General features: G+C 46.0%; 1 protein-coding gene and 2 non-coding genes across 4 annotated transcripts; 1 reads left to right on the forward strand and 2 right to left on the reverse strand.

The window, feature by feature from the left end:
- Positions 1 to 956: 956 nt before the first annotated feature.
- AURKB (aurora kinase B) lies at positions 957 to 12,953 on the reverse strand. 2 transcript variants are annotated; one of them, XM_056570135.1, is made up of 9 exons: positions 12,706 to 12,953; positions 12,134 to 12,170; positions 11,959 to 12,043; positions 11,216 to 11,267; positions 10,740 to 10,937; positions 7,399 to 7,537; positions 3,603 to 3,751; positions 3,344 to 3,518; positions 957 to 1,262 (listed from the first exon to the last, which is right to left on the reverse strand). In XM_056570135.1, exons 2-9 carry the CDS (start codon positions 12,167 to 12,169, stop codon positions 1,092 to 1,094), a joined length of 1,005 nt encoding a protein of 334 aa, XP_056426110.1. In that variant the 5' UTR covers position 12,170; positions 12,706 to 12,953; the 3' UTR covers positions 957 to 1,091. The 2 variants fall into 2 exon arrangements, with proteins under 2 accessions (XP_056426110.1, XP_056426111.1); XM_056570136.1 differs by having other exon boundaries at positions 12,646 to 12,752.
- A 1,205-nt stretch (positions 12,954 to 14,158) lies between these two features.
- LOC130268150 (U8 small nucleolar RNA) lies at positions 14,159 to 14,293 on the reverse strand. Its single transcript, XR_008843509.1, has one exon. It is a non-coding gene; the product is annotated as a U8 small nucleolar RNA (small nucleolar RNA).
- A 795-nt stretch (positions 14,294 to 15,088) lies between these two features.
- Positions 15,089 to 15,170, forward strand: TRNAS-GCU (transfer RNA serine (anticodon GCU)). The gene has a single exon. It is a non-coding gene; the product is annotated as a tRNA-Ser (tRNA).
- The last annotated feature ends 1,463 nt before the right edge of the window (positions 15,171 to 16,633 follow it).

A 16,633-nucleotide genomic window follows, 5' to 3' on the forward strand; every position in this document is an offset into this window, starting at 1 on the left:
CCCCCTATTTCCTCCAGCATTCCGCACATGGCTGACAAGTAGCCACTTACTCTCGCCAAAGAGCCTGAAAGGGAAAGGAGTGTGCTACTCGTACATAACATAAAAGTGAAAAATGAAACGCGTTAAAAAATATACAAAATTTATTTACAAGAAAAGAAAAAGAAAAGGAAAAAAAATCCAACAAATACATAAGTGACGTTAAGAATATAAACAGGCACTAAAACACTAGTGACAACACCAGATAGAGGAACAGGCTTCAGTGTATAAATAGACCCCCCAATAAAAACGAGATCCCCCCTCACATTACAGCATATGTACACCGCACCGACAGTATGCCCATCCAGCTGCACACAAGTCTAAATGAGTGGTCTCCGAAGTGTGGACCTCCAGCTGTTGCAAAACTACAACTCCCAGCATGCCCGGACAGCCGTTGGCTGTCCGGGCATGCTGGGAGTTGTAGTTTTACAAAAGCGGGAGGTTTACAGTTCGGAGATCACTCATCTAGATGATCATTCACACTATAAGCATCTGTCAAACATAGGAGTGGAGGCCACCCAGCTTTCCCAGAAGCAGTAGGAAATTGACTACTTTGATGCACATTTGATCTCTGTTCAGCTGCATATAAAGCCAGTCTGAACTGCAGATGTGCAGAGAGACCCCTTCCCCAGTGCCATGTACAATCCAGGTAGGTCTTCTAGAGATGAGTGAACTTACAGTAAATTCGATTCGTCACGAACTTCTCGGCTCGGCAGTTGATGACTTTTCCTGCATAAGTTAGTTCAGCTTTCCGGTGCTCCCGTGGGCTGGAAAAGGTGGATACAGTCCTAGGAGACTCTTTCCTAGGAATGTATCCACCTTTTCCAGCCCACCGGAGCACCGGAAAGCTGAACTAATTTATGCAGGAAAAGTCAGCAACTGCCGAGCCGAGAAGTTCGTGACGAATCGAATTTACTGTAAGTTCGCTCATCTCTAATGTCTTCTATTAGGATACTGAGGATTCTAGAAGAGACCCCCCCCACCCTGGCTGTAGTCCAAGATGTCCTATCTTCTTGGTGATTTGGGTGCGTTACAGTAGAGGCCAGAGCCGGAGATTACTTGCTGGTACTGTAGGCTGGAGGTAAGATACGACGAGAGTTGGCTTTCACCCACGGGTGCTCCATGACTCCCTTGAGCGAGAGGCGCTGTGCTGGAACGTAACGCAACAGTCTGCTGATGAGATCTTTGGACCCGTCGGACAGGAAGGACGGGAACTGAAGGTCGACCTGAAAGACCAAAACGAATTGTTGTCTCTGTCTATAATACTGCTGGAAACATTAACATTTGTAAATCCCTTCCATTTAAAAAAAAAAAAAAAAAAAAAAAAAAAAAAATCTATCCTTCCAGTACTTATTAGCAGCTGTATGCTACAGAGGAAGTTCTTTGCTTTTTGAATTTCTTTTTTGTCTTGTCCACAGTGCTCTCTGCTGACACAGACAGAGCAGGAGAAAATCCTCATGGCAAACATATCCTGCTCTGGACAGAGGTGTCAGCAGAGAGCACTGTGGACAAGACAAAAAAGAAATTCAAACAGAAAATTATTTCCTCTGTAGCACACAGCTGCTAATAAGTACTAGAAGGATTAAAGGGGTTATCCAGGAAAAAACTGGCTCCAGAAAGTTACAGATTTGTAAATTACTTCTATTAAAAATACTAATCCTTTCAGTACTTATGAGCTGCTGAAGTTGAGTTGTTCTTTTCTGTCTAAGTGCTCTCTGATGACACCTGTCTCGGGAACCGCCCAGTTTAGAAGCAAATCCCCATAGCAAAACTCATACACTGTGCAGTTCACGAGACAAGCAGAGATGTCAGCAGAGAGCACTGTTGCCAGACAGAAAAAAAAAACAACTCAACTTCAGCAGCTGATAATTATTGGAAGGATTAAGATTTTTTTAATAGAAGTAATTTACAAATATGTTTAACTTTCTGGCACCAGCTCATAAAAAACAAAATTAAAAAAAAAAAAGTTTTCCACCGGAGTACCGCTTTAAAGAGTACCTAATAAACGAAACCGTTCCTAATCTCCCCCCCGACATCTCTGCCTGACACTCAATAACTATCCCTGTCATTATTTCTCCTTCAAACCCCCTATAAATACCTTTAGCTGCCATGTGCGAGGGGAGGTTGGGGGCCGGCGCTGTCACTGAAGCCTGCTGTGGAGGAACGCTTCCACCCCCCCCCCCCCCCACTTCACGCTAGACCAAGGAGAGCAGCGGAGCTCGCAGCTGCTGGCCGGGGGAGGCCAGATCTTCTTTTACACACAGCTCTGTCACCTGCCGGCCATGTCTGCAGCTGCTGCGGGCACAGTCCTCACTCCCGCCTGCCTGATTGATTGACAGGAAGGAAGCAGCGCTGTGCTGGTCACGTGTCCCATCTGCAGTCTGAGATTTCGGTCTCATGCCAGCGCGGCACAAGTACGAAATCTATAACAGACACGTAGGGAGACCCCTAGTGGTGATTACAAAATGTATTTTAACATGAAAATACAACTTTTTAAATAGAATGCATTTAGCAACTTGCTAGGAAAGTGTTAATGTCCAACATATTAATTTTTCTTCTTCATGATAGGTACTCTAAAGGAGAACTCCAGCAAAAGTTAAAGGGGTACTCCACTGGGAAAAAAAAATTTTTTGTAAATCAACTGGTGCCAGAAAGCTAAACAGATTTGTAAAATTACTTCTATTAAAAAAAAAAAAAAAAAAAAAAAAAAAAAAAAACCTTAATCCTTCCAGTACTTAGCTGCTGAATGCTCAACAGGAAGTGCTTTTCTTTTTTAATTTCTTTTCTGTCTGACCACAGTGCTCTCTGCAGGCACCTCTGTCAATTTTAGGAACGGTCTAGAGTAGGAGCAAATCCTTATAGGATACCTATCCTGCTCTGGACAGTTCCTGGCATGGACAGAGGTGTCAGCAGAGAGCACTTGTCAGATTGATGAGAAATTCAAAAAAGAAAAGAACTTCCTGTGGAGCATACAGCAGCTGATAAGTACTGGAAGGATTGGGGATTCTGACCACTGGGACGGGACCTGGCTCTCAGTAGAATGCAAGCACTCCAGTCATTTCCATGGGAGGGCTGAGAGTCCTCTGGGCTTTTTGGCACTCCCATAGAAAGGAATGGATCACATGCTGCCTGCAGGCAGCACATGCTCCTCACTGAGTGCCGGGTGCTGTTCCGGAGATTGCGAGGGGGGCCAGCGGTCAGACCCCCAGCGATCAGCTACTTATCCCCTTTCCTGTAGACCGGGTCTAAGTTGATTTTTGCTGGATTTCTCCTTTAAAAAGTCCGACAGTAGGAGAAGAACGGCTACCTTCACTATCCTGCGGTGGGTCTCCGAGTGCGAGGGGCTTTCGAAAGGAGGCACGCCCACGAGGAACTCATAGCAGAGGACCCCCGCGCACCATAGATCCACCTTTTCATCATGGGTCCTTCCCTCGATCATCTCTGGGGGCAGGTAGTCCAGCGTTCCGCACATGGTCCGACGCCTAGAAGACATAGATCAGTGGATCAGTAACGGGATTAATGAGCGGATGGACCACCCACCGTCCGTACCCTCCACATGTACATACCTGAGTGAGGGGGCGTGGACAGACCAGCCAAAGTCAGCGATCTTCAGCTCACCCTTATAGCCCATGAGCAGGTTCTCAGGCTTGATGTCTCTGTGGATAACCTTCCTCTCATGGCAGTACTGTAAGGCGTCAGCCAGCTCCTCGATGAACTGCCGGAAAAACCAAGAAACATACGTCTGGGCGCAGCCATGGGATGGTGGCAGCCTAACCTATCAGATGCTCAGTGGTGGTATGTCCCTGGCGTCACTAACATAGGGGGTGCCACTTGTCTAACCCTCTTTGAGTTTAATCTAGTTATGCCTATCCCATGCATGCTTAAAGAATACCTGTCACCAAACTAAACTTTTAACCCATTGTTCTTAAGAAACTTTGCCATTTACATGCTGTTAACCCCTTACCTTTAAAAAAATAAAAATAAAATTTATTTCAATTTTGCACCTAAAAATCCATGATTGCTTATTTTTTGTGCCACCAATTCTATTTTTTACCCAAAAATCTACAGAGTAAAAATAAATAATCAATCATTGTGCGACAAAATAAAAAAATAAAAAATATTTAAAAAAAATACAATTTTGTAACTTTTGGGGGCTTCTGTTTCTACGCAGTACATTTTTCAGTAAAAATGACACCTTATCATTATTCTGTAGGTCCATACGGTTAAAATGATCCCCTACTTATATAGGTTTGATTTAGTCGGACTTCTGGAAAAAATCATAACTACATGCAGGAAAATGTATACCGTATATACTCGAGTATAAGCCGAGACCCCTAATTTCAACCCAAAATCCCAGCAAAAAAAAAAAAAAAAAAAAAGTTATTGACTCGAGTATAATCCTAGGGTGGGAAATACATCATCCCCCCCCCTGTCATCATCCAGACCCGTCATTAACATCTTCATCATCCCCTTGTCATCATCCCACACATCCCCCCTTCATCATCCCCTTGTCATCATCCCCCCCCCCCCCCCTTCATCATCCTCTTGTCATCATCCCACACCCCCCCCCCCCCTTCATCATCCTCTTCTCATCATTCGCCCTCAGTGGTCTTCAACCTGCGGACCTCCAGAGGTTTCAAAACTACAACTCCCAGCAAGCCCGGGCAGCCATCGGCTGTCCGGGCTTGCTGGGAGTTGTAGTTTTGAAACCTCCGGAGGTCCGCAGGTTGAAGACCACTGCGGCCTTCGACATCATCCAGCCCCCTCTCACCCCCCTTTAGTTCTGTACAGTACTCACCTCCGCTCGGCGCTGGTCCGGTCCTGCAGGGCTGTCCGGAGAGGAGGTGGTCCGGTGGGATAGTGGTCCGGGCTGCTATCTTCACTGGGGGCGCCTCTTCTCCGCGCTTCCGGCCCAGAATAGAGGCGTTGCCTTGACAATGACGCAGAAGTACATTGGCAATGAACGCACCTCTGCGCCGTTGTCAAGGCAACGTGACTATTCTGGGGCCGGGCCCGAAGCGCTTAGAAGAGGCCTCCCCGGTGAAGATAGCAGCCCGGAACCACTATCCCACCGGACCACCTCCTCACCGGACAGTCCTGCAGCACCGGACCAGCGCCGAGCGGAGGTGAGTACTGTACAGAACTAAAGGGGGTGAGAGGGGGCTGGATGATGTCGAAGGCCGCAGTGGTCTTCAACCTGCGGACCTCCGGAGGTTTCAAAACTACAACTCCCAGCAAGCCCGGACAGCCGATGGCTGCCCGGGCTTGCTGGGAGTTGTAGTTTTGAAACCTCTGGAGGTCCGCAGGTTGAAGACCACTGCGGGTGGGGGAGTTCACTCGAGTATAAGCCGAGGGGGGTGTTTTCAGCACGAAAAATCGTGCTGAAAAACTCGGCTTATACTCGAGTATATACGGTATGTTTAAAATTGTCATCTTCTGACCCCTATAACTTAAAATTTTTCACGTATGGGGCTGTATGAGGGCTCATTTTTTATGCCGAAGTTTTTCATCGGTACAATTTTTGTATTGATTGGAATTTTTGATCACTTTTTATTTATTTTTTCATTATATAAAAAGTGACAAAAAATACGCTATTTTGGACTTTAGAATTTTTTTTTGTGCAAATGTCATTGACCGTGCGGTTTAATTAATTATTTATAATTTGGACATTTCCGCACACGGTGATACCATGTTTATTTTGACTTTTTTTTTTAAATGGGAAAAGGGGGGCGATTCAAACTCATTAGGGAAGGGGTTAAATGATCTCTATTCCCTTTCTGCAGTGTTATAGCTCCCATAGCGGGGGGGGGGGGGGCGCCATAACACTGCACAGACTGATCTTTTACATTGATCAATGATTCTGCCGCTTGACTGATCATGTCTGGATCTCAGGCACTGAGCAGTCATTCAGCGATTGGACAGCGAGGAGGAAGGTAGGGACCCTCCTTGTGTCCTCCAGCTGTTCGGGACGCCGTGATATCGCTTTGGCGGTCCCGAACAGCCCGCTGAGCTAGCTGTGAGTAGTTTACTTTCACTTTAGACGCTGCGATCAACTTTGAACGCGGCATCTAAAAAGGGTTAATAGCGCTATTAGCCACGGGTCCCAGCCGTTGTTAGAGGCCGGGCACGACCCGCTATGACATGGGGCCACACAGTGGCCCCGCATTATAGAAAGGGAGCAGACTCAGGGCGTACAGGTACGCCCTGGGTCCTTAAGTGGTTAAAATTCTCAGCCTTTATATGTTTTTAATGCTATTGAAAAAGTGGCCACTAGGTGGCTCTGTTCTTTTTCCTGCCACAAGTCAAACAGGTTGGTCTCCTCCCCGCCTGGCAGGAGACCAAACACAGGAAGTGTATGTGGTGCATGGTGAGGCACAGCTCTCGCAGGCTTCAGTGACATTACGCCTGTTGGGGAACGCCCACTTTATCCTGCCAGGAGCTCAGACAATGTGAGCAAGGAGAAAAGGTACGATACACAGCTTTTTAAAGCTCAGAATTTATTAATTTTTTTTTTTTTTTTTAGAGCATGAAGGGGTGTTAGGAGTAGTTAGGGAATTTAATCTGAGTTAGTTTAGAAAATATGTTTTGACGACCGGTACTTTAAAACAAAGGAAAAAGGCTATCCTTCATATAAAATAGGGCCAGGACTATTCATAGTATTCAGAATATTGGACAGACTAGATGGGCCAAATTATTCTTAGGCTGCGTTCACACGGCCGTCTAGACCCGTCCCCGTTCTTCTCCAGTTAAAAATAAAAACTGACAATAACAGATCTTATCCGTTTGTATCCATTATTGCTCAGTTAAATCAATGCTCAGAAGTAGAGATGAGCGAAGTTACAGTAAATTTGATTCGTCACGAACTTCTCGGCTCGGCAGTTGATGACTTTTCCTGCATAAATGAGTTCAGCTTTCAGGTGCTCCGGTGGCTGGAGACTCTCTCCTAGGACTGTATCCACCTTTTCCAGCCCACCGGAGCACCTGAAAGCTGAACTAATTTAACGCAGGAAAAGTCATCAACTGCCGAGCCGAGAAGTTCGTGACGAATCGAATTTACTGCAAGTTCGCTCATCTCTAGTCTAGATGACCATTCACACTATAAGCATCTGTCAAACATAGGAGTGGAGGCCACCCAGCTTTCCCAGAAGCAGTAGGAAATTGACTACTTTGATGCACATTTGATCTCTGTTCAGTTGCATATAAAGCCAGTCTGAACGGGCATGCTGGGAGTTTTAGTTTTACAAAAGCTGGGAGGTTTACAGTTTGGAGACCACTCATAGGACGCCGTAATATTCTAATTAAATATAATTGTTCCCTCAGAGGCTCCTCTCTCGGATAGATGTATAAGGCGGTATCACTTACCGTAGCACTCCTCTGCTCATCGAATCGGCCGTATTTCTGCAGCTCCTTGTACAGCTCCCCCCGGGGGGCAAATTCCAGCATCAGGTAGATGCGCTTGCGGTCATGGAAGTAGTTATACATGCGCAGGATGTTCGGGTGTCTGTGGAATAAATCGTCAAGGAATGTTAAAGGGGAACTCCGGTGGAAAACATTTTTTTTAAATCAACTGGTGCCAGAAAGTTGAACAGATTTGTAAATGACTTCTATTAAAAAAAAAAATATCTTTATCCTTTCAGTACTTTTTAGCAGCTGTATGCTACAGGGTAAATTCTTTTCTTTTTTGAATTTCTCTCTTTTTTTTGTCATATCCACAGTGCTCTCTGCTGACACCTGATGCCCGTATCAGGAACTGTCCAGAGCAGGAGAAAATCCTCATAGCAAACCTATCCTGCTCTGGACAGTTCCTGACACGGACAGAGGTGTCAGCAGAGAGCACTGTGGACACGACAAAAAAGAAATTAAAAAAAGAAAAGAATTTCCTCTGTAGCATACAGCTGCTAAAAAGTACTGGAAGGGTAAAGATTTTTTAATAGAAGTAATTTACAAATCTGTTTAACTTTCTGGCACCAATTGATTTAAAAATAAAAAAAATAAAAGAGAAAATGTCTTCCACCGGAGTACCCCTTTAAACGGGGCCGCAACAGGATAGTAAGAATATGATCAGTGACTGTAGGGGGCAGCAGCGTGCATGGATCTGCCCCATAGAAAAGCAATGCAGTTGTGATGGAGTATTTATACTACTGGGGAACCAGGGACCTCTATTTTGGTGATAAGTGAGAGTCCCAATAGTAAGACCCCCACTGAGCAGAAACCCATCAGCTATCCTGTAAACAGGCGATTATGTTTAACCCCTTAGCGTCACATGACCGATATATCTGTGATGGCGCGTGGAGAGGGTTTGGGAGCTGTGCTCACTCCATACTCTGAGTCTGTCAGCTGCCACGAGGCGATCTCATTGGTCGGATATTAGCTGCTTAAATTACGCTGTCAAAGCCGACCGCAACATTGCAACTGTTTGGCGTGATTCATTGGTGGTTCGGGGGAAATACAATCCATTGTCATGTCAGCTTTCTTATAACCTAGTGCCTGCCATTACGGATCCGCTTCCATAACAGAACTGCATTACACTGTATGAGCAACCCAATGATTGCTCATACAAGTCACCTAGGGGGGAGTGAAATCATTGTAAAAGAAAAAAAAAAAAAAAAAAAAAAAAAAAAGGTGAATGGAACAACCAACATTTTTTCTCTCCAAAATTTCAGAATTGCTGACTTAGTGTTTTTTTTTTTGGTCATTTTAAATAAAAATAAAAAAAAAGTTTCCAAAAAAGGTACAAAAAAAAAAAAACAAGGTACATATGTTGTCAAAAGGACTAAATGTCAGAACTGGGCAATTTTAAAGTGTACCTGTCGCTTTAAGAAAAACTGATATGTCAAAAGGTTTTGATCAGTGGAGGTCAGAGAGAGAGAGAGATATTTATCAAACCCTGTGTAGAGGAAGAGGTGCAGTTGCCTATAGCAACCAGATTGCACTTTTATCTTTCAGAGGTCTTTTTAAAAAATGAAAGAAGCGATCAGATTGGACCGCGCTGCTCTTCCTGCACACAGGTTTAAAAAAAAATAAAATAAAATATCCCGGCTGAACGGGAGAATTCTATAGACTATTCTAGTGATCGGTCGGGGTCCAATCACTCAAAGCTTAGTCAATATATATGTACACACAGTAAAGTCTCTTAGTGGACACCTCCCAATAGCGCACAGTTTAATTCCGTGGCAGACTCATAAGACGTAATGTATTTGCACCCTCCGAATAGGGGGAACTCCCAGTAGCGGATGTGGACTAGGGATCGACTGATAAGCTGTGGACTTTCCGGCCGATAACTTATACCGGAATATCGGTATAAGTTATCGGCTATTTCACCACTCTTTCCACCCCCCCCCCCCCCTCCCTACAGAAGCCACTGCAGATCAATAATTTAAAGCGGGCGCTTAAAATCAATGAACTGCAGCGGCTTTTTCGGGGCCAGAGACCACCGCCGCCACCCGCTTCTCTCCCCCTGCCCGTCCTGAGTTTAACCACTGCCCCATTGCCTCCCCCATCCCTGGTTTTATAATTACCTGTTCCCGGGGCCCAGGATCCGCGCTACCTCCGCTGCTGCCCCCCCCCCCCCCCCCCTGCCCAGAGACAGTCGCCGCCTGCTTCTCGCAGTCCCGAGTTTAACCACTGCCACTGCCCCATCCCCGGATTTATAATTACCTGGGTCCGCACTTCTGGCTCCCGTCCAGAGCTGTCATTGTGCGTACTGATGGCGACATCGCGGTGAGAACTTCACTCATCATTGCACAGTGCACAGCATAATGCAGGACAGCGCAGGAGCCACAAGTAGCGCGGACCCCAGTAATAAGAAAACCGGGGATGGGGGGGGGGAGGCAATGGGGCAGCGGCGGCGGCCAGGGCATTATTGGCAAGCTAATTGCCGATACCGATAATGCCCAAAATCGTGATGTGGACACACCCGAAAAGGAGGCAAAACCCTCCCATTAGAGGACAACTAAGTTTATGTGCCGGCCCTACCTTGTACACAGGACCGTCATCAGGGGTTACAGCCAATACCCCGGTAAGGAGCCCAGGACCCCACTGCACCCCCTGCAAAAGCAGGTTTAAAGTCAAAGACTTATATAATGTAGATAACACCATTATATGTATATTTGTAATATACATTGGTTAAAAATGTCTATATTTTTGTCCCTACAGCTATTGTCCGTGTCTCTGAGGAGTTCAAATACAGGAAGTGAGGGAGGACAAGCAGGGCTCCGCGCACCGAGGACAAGCAGGGCTCCGCGCACCGAGGACAAGCAGGGCTCCGCGCACCGAGGACAAGCAGGGCTCCGCGCACCGAGGCTCTATAACATGCTCCTGCCTCATACATCAGGATTAGAGATGAGCGAATTTACAGTAAATTCGATTCGTCACGAACTTCTCGGCTCGGCAGTTGATGACTTTTCCTGCATAAATTAGTTCAGCTTTCCGGTGCTCCCGTGGGCTGGAAAAGATGGATACAGTCCTAGGAGACTCTTTCCCATGACCGTATCCACCTTTTCCAGCCCACCGGAGCACCTGAACTAATTTATGTAGGAAAAGTCATCAACTGCCGAGCCGAGAAGTTCGTGACGAATCAAATTTACTGTAAATTCGCTCATCTCTAGTATTAGCTACACTATATCAAATGTTTTTGTTGACCACAGGTACACTTTAAAAAAAATAAATGTACACTGTTTCACTCTACTGATAAGGTGACGTACCGGAGGTGAGACTGGATCTCGATCTCTCTCCTCAGCTGGTGCTCCACGCCTTCCTTCTCCAGCTGGGACTTGAAGAGGACTTTCAGGGCCATGATGAATTTGTTCTGCTTGTCCCGGGCCAGGTACACGTTGCCAAACTTTCCTTTACCCAGAGGACGCCCGATGTCGAAATCCTCAATGGTAAATTTCCTTTTTGGGCTGCCAGATGAGAAATACGTGGATGAAGCAGAGCTCAGTGCACAACGGTAAAGTCCCCTGTTTCCCTACCAGGGTGCCTCCAGCTGTTGCAAAACTACAACTCCCAGCATGCCGGGACAGCCGAAGGCTGTCCGGGCATGCTGGGAGTTGTAGTTTTGCAACAGCACGGAGAAACTGCATAAGCCCTTGGCGCAATGGTCTTCAACCTGGTTGCAAAACTAACGCCCAGCATACCTAGGACATTTGTTTGTCCCCTGGGCACTGCCAGAGTCACTTACCAGTCCATGGCCTTCTCTGCCGTATCAGTCACCGCCACGCGGCCCGCCGTCACTGCAGGAGAGAACAGGAGCCATTACACACAGCACAAGTCCATCTCTGCCATTAGCACCTCAACCCTTGATAAAGCCGGTTACGACCGGCGAAACGTCAAGGGGAGGGTGTCAGTGCGGCATGTTTTAAATAACAACATTGGGATCAGTACAATTATGTATTAGGGTTGGATGTGAATAGAAATATCCTGAGCGGAAATAGTGGCATCCCGGCTAGGAGCTACACATCCAGCTAAAATTTTTCGGGCCTGGAGCAATCAGTCGCCGATCGGACGCGCAGGAGGCAGGTAAGGCACCCTTCTGCTGCGTCCTAGCTGATCGGGACATATCGATTTCACAGTGATGGTCCCGATCAGCCTGACTGAGCTGCCGGGAGTGTATTTTTGTTACTTTAGACAGGGCAATCAACTTTGAACGCAGTGTCTAAAAGGTTAATAGCGTGCGATCGTTGTCAAACGCTATCAGGCCAGGGTACCAGCTTTCATTAGCCGCCGGGACTGACCCGCTATGACATGAGGTCACGGCGTGACCCGGCGTTAGACCGGGACCGGGCTGTACAAGTCCTTAGTGCTATTTCTGTTGTCACAAACCCTCAGCTGCGAGGGACGGGCGACCATAAGAGATGTCTCTGTAAGTCCAGAAATGACCAACTACAGCGACAGTATCCAAGAAGAGACGGAGGAGGTACCTACCTGAGAGGGTGGAGCTGGAGGAGGCGGAGAAGGGCTCCTTCCTGAGAACGCGCTGGGGGCCCGAGGCGCTGGTTGGGGTGGCGAACTGCAGAATCAAAAACAGAGGGTAAGGATGAGACATGGGGAGAAGTCACATGACCAGAGAGCACCCCAAAAAACACAACCCAGAACTCACCTTACTGTAAGGGTTGAGGTTCTCCTTGTAAGACATCCTGTTAATGACAACAATAGACAGTTACATATTTGAGACAGACACACAGAGACAGAGACAGACAGAGAGAGACAGACAGAGAGAGACAGACAGAGAGAGACAGACAGAGACAGAGACACAGAGACAGAGAGAGACAGACAGAGACAGAGACACAGAGACAGAGACAGACAGACACAGACAGAGACAAACAGACAGAGACAGGCGACAGACAGAGACAGGCGACAGACAGAGACAGGCGACAGACAGAGACAGGCGACAGACAGAGACAGGCGACAGACAGAGACAGGCGACAGACAGAGACAGGCGACAGACAGAGACAGGCGACAGACAGAGACAGGCGACAGACAGAGACAGGCAACAGACAGAGACAAGAATGATAGATCACTGAGGGTCTTAGGAAAGCTGGGTGACCCCTGTGAGCGACATAATGGCGACTCCCTAGTCTTTCGGTGAGTAGTGCAGGGCCTTGTACACACCAGACATATATACCGCACCAGGAATCCTCTAATACACGGTCCTCCAGCCCCGCCGGTTACCTGTCTCCTTCTGTTCCCGCTGATCCTCGCTCTCCACTCGTCTCTCGCACACTAAACTCTCTCAATTCAAATCTAAACCGCCACAGTCTCCAGCCGGTCACCTGACCCAACCTCCCAGCGCTGATTGGCCAGATACCGACTGCGGTGCCTTCCTCTGATTGGCCGAAGTCAATTTTAAAAGCCGGCCACAGAATTCCTATTGGACGTGACGTCAAACATATCTGATTGGTCGGAGTTGTTCCGTCCTGTAAGAGGCGAGTGAGGATTGGTTAGCACGTTCTCTTCTCTGATTGGTTGTTGGGGCTTGTGACGACGCTGTTGTTATCTTTTGGGAGGGGGGGCGTTGTCCGCCATTTTGTTGCTGAATGAAATGGAGGTGATGAGACGGAGAGGTGGGGGAGGGAGTCGGGCGGCGTTTTATGTCGCGACAGGCCTGCTTGGTAGTGAACAGAATTAGAGAAAAAAAAAAAATCACGGCGCTTCTTTTGGACCCAATACTACATATCCCATGATGCTTTTGTTTGACATTGAACGATATTCAACATTTTCAAACTTTATTTGTCTGTCATTTTGACAAATCAGTAGATCGATGGTTAGAAGACAAGACATCTGGTCATTCAAAGTATCCAAGCTTTATTTATCTGTGCGTGTATGAAGTGAAGCTGTACAGTATTCAAAATACCCAAACTTTATTTGCTAGTTTATTTATTTATTTAACATATCCGTAGATTGATCTTTAGAACACAAGGCGGCTTGGACCATTAGTATTCAAAGTGTTCAAGCTTTATTCAGCTCAACAGTATTCAAAATATCCATACTGTGCCCGTTATTTTAACAAATCTGCGTGCTTACTCCCTCTGTTACAAAACTACAACTCCCAGCATGCCCGGACAGCCGAAGTCTGTCCGGGCATGCTGGGAGTTGTAGTTTTGCATCAACTAGTGGCCCACCGTGTGGAAAACACTGCAAGTAGGAGAACAAATTCATCTCATGATGCTTTTTCTTCACATTGAGTGATCATTCAAATCTTCCAAACTTTATTTGCCTCTTTATCTTAACAAACCAGCGGATCGATTATTAGAGTATTCAAACTGTGAAAACTTTAGTCATCTCTTTCTGTATGACAGCGTTTCCCAAACCAAGTGTGCCTCCAGCTGTTGCAAAACTACAACTCCCAGCATACGGGCATGCTGGGAGTTGTAGTTCTACAGTAGCTGGGGAAAGACACTGAGGAACCAAGTTATGCTAAGCAGTATGAAGAAATAGTCAAAATGGCTTAACTTTATTAGTTTGTTACTTTTAACAATTCAATCCCATCTTTTTATTTTTTTAGTTTTAAGGATAATCAAATTTTCATAACTTTATGAATTAGAATGTTATTGGAACATTATACGTTCTTAATCAGTTTAATTTTTAATTGATTAAATCTGTTATTAGTACAGTAAGTGATCGTCTCAGAATGTCACGCACCCCGAGTTGTCATTCAGGGCGGTGCGGGAGATGGATGTAATCACACATTCAGCCTCCTCCATTCATCATGTCTGTTTCTCCCTGAGGAGGAACAGGTAAGGATTAACCTCACTGACGATAGAGGGCGACAGTCAGCACCAACAGCCGCTCTGAGACCTCACCCCAGCTAGCTTAGGGAGACCTGCTTTAGCATCCTTACTATGCATTCTGTAATAACGTCATCAGTCATGTGATCGCCCTCGTAAGTCCTGTACTGGTCAAACTAATTACAAATTAAAAATTAATGTCATTATAGTGTATCTGTACGCAGCGATTCATGTCCAGTCCGATCTGCTCATTAGCATAACGGGCTGCGATTGGCTGATGCATCTGACTACTGATTGAATAACTGTCTCGGGGTATTTGAATAAACACGCCCCTTCGCCATTGCTTAGAGAAGGGCGGCGGAAGGACGTCATGTGACAATACTGATTAGACTAGCAGGCTGATTATAAATATCTTAGGTCATTTAAATAAACACGCCCTGAGAAACAAACAGCTCATCTGAATAAACACGCCCCTTCCCCGCGGTCTAGAGGCGGGCAGCAGAGGGACGTCATGTGACATTGCATAGAATTTCCTTCTTCACGAGCGATCTGCCGTCTGCTCATTAGCATACCCCTCTGCGATTGGCTGCTTTATCCGACAACGATCTTAGGTAGTTTACATAAACACGCCTCTTTCCCTTTGCTTAGAGAAAAGCGGTAGAGGGATGTCATGTGACATTACATAGAACTCTAACAAAACCAGATAAGCGTCTTGTAATATGATGTTGTTACATACCGTGATAACAATCCGCCATTTTGTTGTAGTCTCACCTGATCCATATACATAAAAGACAGCAGAGGAGAGGGGGTTGTTTACCTTATAAGGAGACGAGGTGGCCGAGTGGTTAAGGCGATGGACTGCTAATCCATTGTGCTCTGCACGCGTGGGTTCGAATCCCATCCTCGTCGAGAAAACTTTAATTAGTTTTTAGGGTAAATGGGTTTTTTTCTGTTTTTGCACTTTTGTTTTTTCATCCTTTACTTTCAAAAACCATACAATTTTGCACCTAAAATTCTATATTATAGCTTATGTTTTGCACCACCAATTCTACTTTGCAGTGACATTAGTAATTTTACCAAAAAGTCTATGGCGAAACATAAAAAAAAAAATCATTGTGCCACAAAATTGAAGAAAAAATGCAATTTTGTAATTTTTTGGGGCTTTCATTTCTGCAAAGTGCATTTATTGGTAAAAATGACACCTTATCATTATTCTGTAGGTCCATACGGTTAAAATGATACCCTACTTATATAGGTGATTTTGTCGCACTTCTGGAAAAATCATAACTACATGCAGGAAAATGTATACATTTAAAAATGTCATCTTCTGACCCCCATAACTTTTTTATTTTCCATGTACAGGGCGGTATGAGGACTCATTTTTTGCGCTGTGATCTGAAGATTTTATCGGTACCATTTTTGTATTGATCGGCCTTTTTGATCACTTTTTATTAATTTTTCATGATATCAAAAAATGACCAAAAATACGCTATTTTGGACTTTTTTCGCGTGTACGCCATTGACTGTGCGGTTTAATTAATTATTTTTATAGTTTGGACATTTCCACACACGGCGATACCACATATGTTTATTTTTATTTACACAGTTTTTTTTTTTTTTTTTTAATGGGAAAAGGGGGGTGATTCAAACTTTTATTAGGGAAGGGGTGAAATGATCCTTATTACCGTGGTGCAGCCGTCCAGCTTCCAGGATGTCTATACCGCCGCTCATGTGGACATCCTGGAAGTCGGACGGCTGCACCACCAATGTGCGGCTTCTCTGCTAACCTCCCGACAGCTTTCTTCGCCCATCGGGCAATTTTTAAGTCCCCATAGTGGACAATTACATTTAATCTTTTGGTTGCATACACTGAACAATGCTTTACCTTAGGCACAGCATTGGTCAGTGTTATCGGCACTCCATTACTACAGACTGCTGAGGCTGCCTGCACTGAAGGAGCGCCCATCAAATTGGCCTGAGCCAGGTAGGGACCCTCCGTCTGTAATCCCAGCTGATCAGGACTCCGTGATTTTGCTGCAGTGGTCCCGATAAGCCCACTCAGGTCTTTTAATAAATTTTATCCTTAAAGGGATTCTTCGGTGCTTACACATCTTATCCCCTATCCAAAGGATAGGGGATAAGATGCCTGATCGCGGGAGTCCCGCCGCTGGGGCCCCCCGGGATCTTGCACGCCGCACCCCGTTTGTAATCAGTCCCCGGAGCGTGTTCGCTCCGGGTCTGATTACAGGCGACCACCGGGCCGGCGGCGTGTGACGTCACGCCTCCGCCTCCGTGTGACGTCACGCTCCGCCCCTCAATGCAAGTCTACGGGAGGGGGCGTGATAGCTGTCACGCCCCCTCCCGTAGGCTTG

The sequence above is a fragment of the Hyla sarda genome, chromosome 4, assembly GCF_029499605.1.
Source record: "Hyla sarda isolate aHylSar1 chromosome 4, aHylSar1.hap1, whole genome shotgun sequence".
Classification (NCBI taxonomy): Eukaryota; Metazoa; Chordata; class Amphibia; order Anura; family Hylidae; genus Hyla; species Hyla sarda.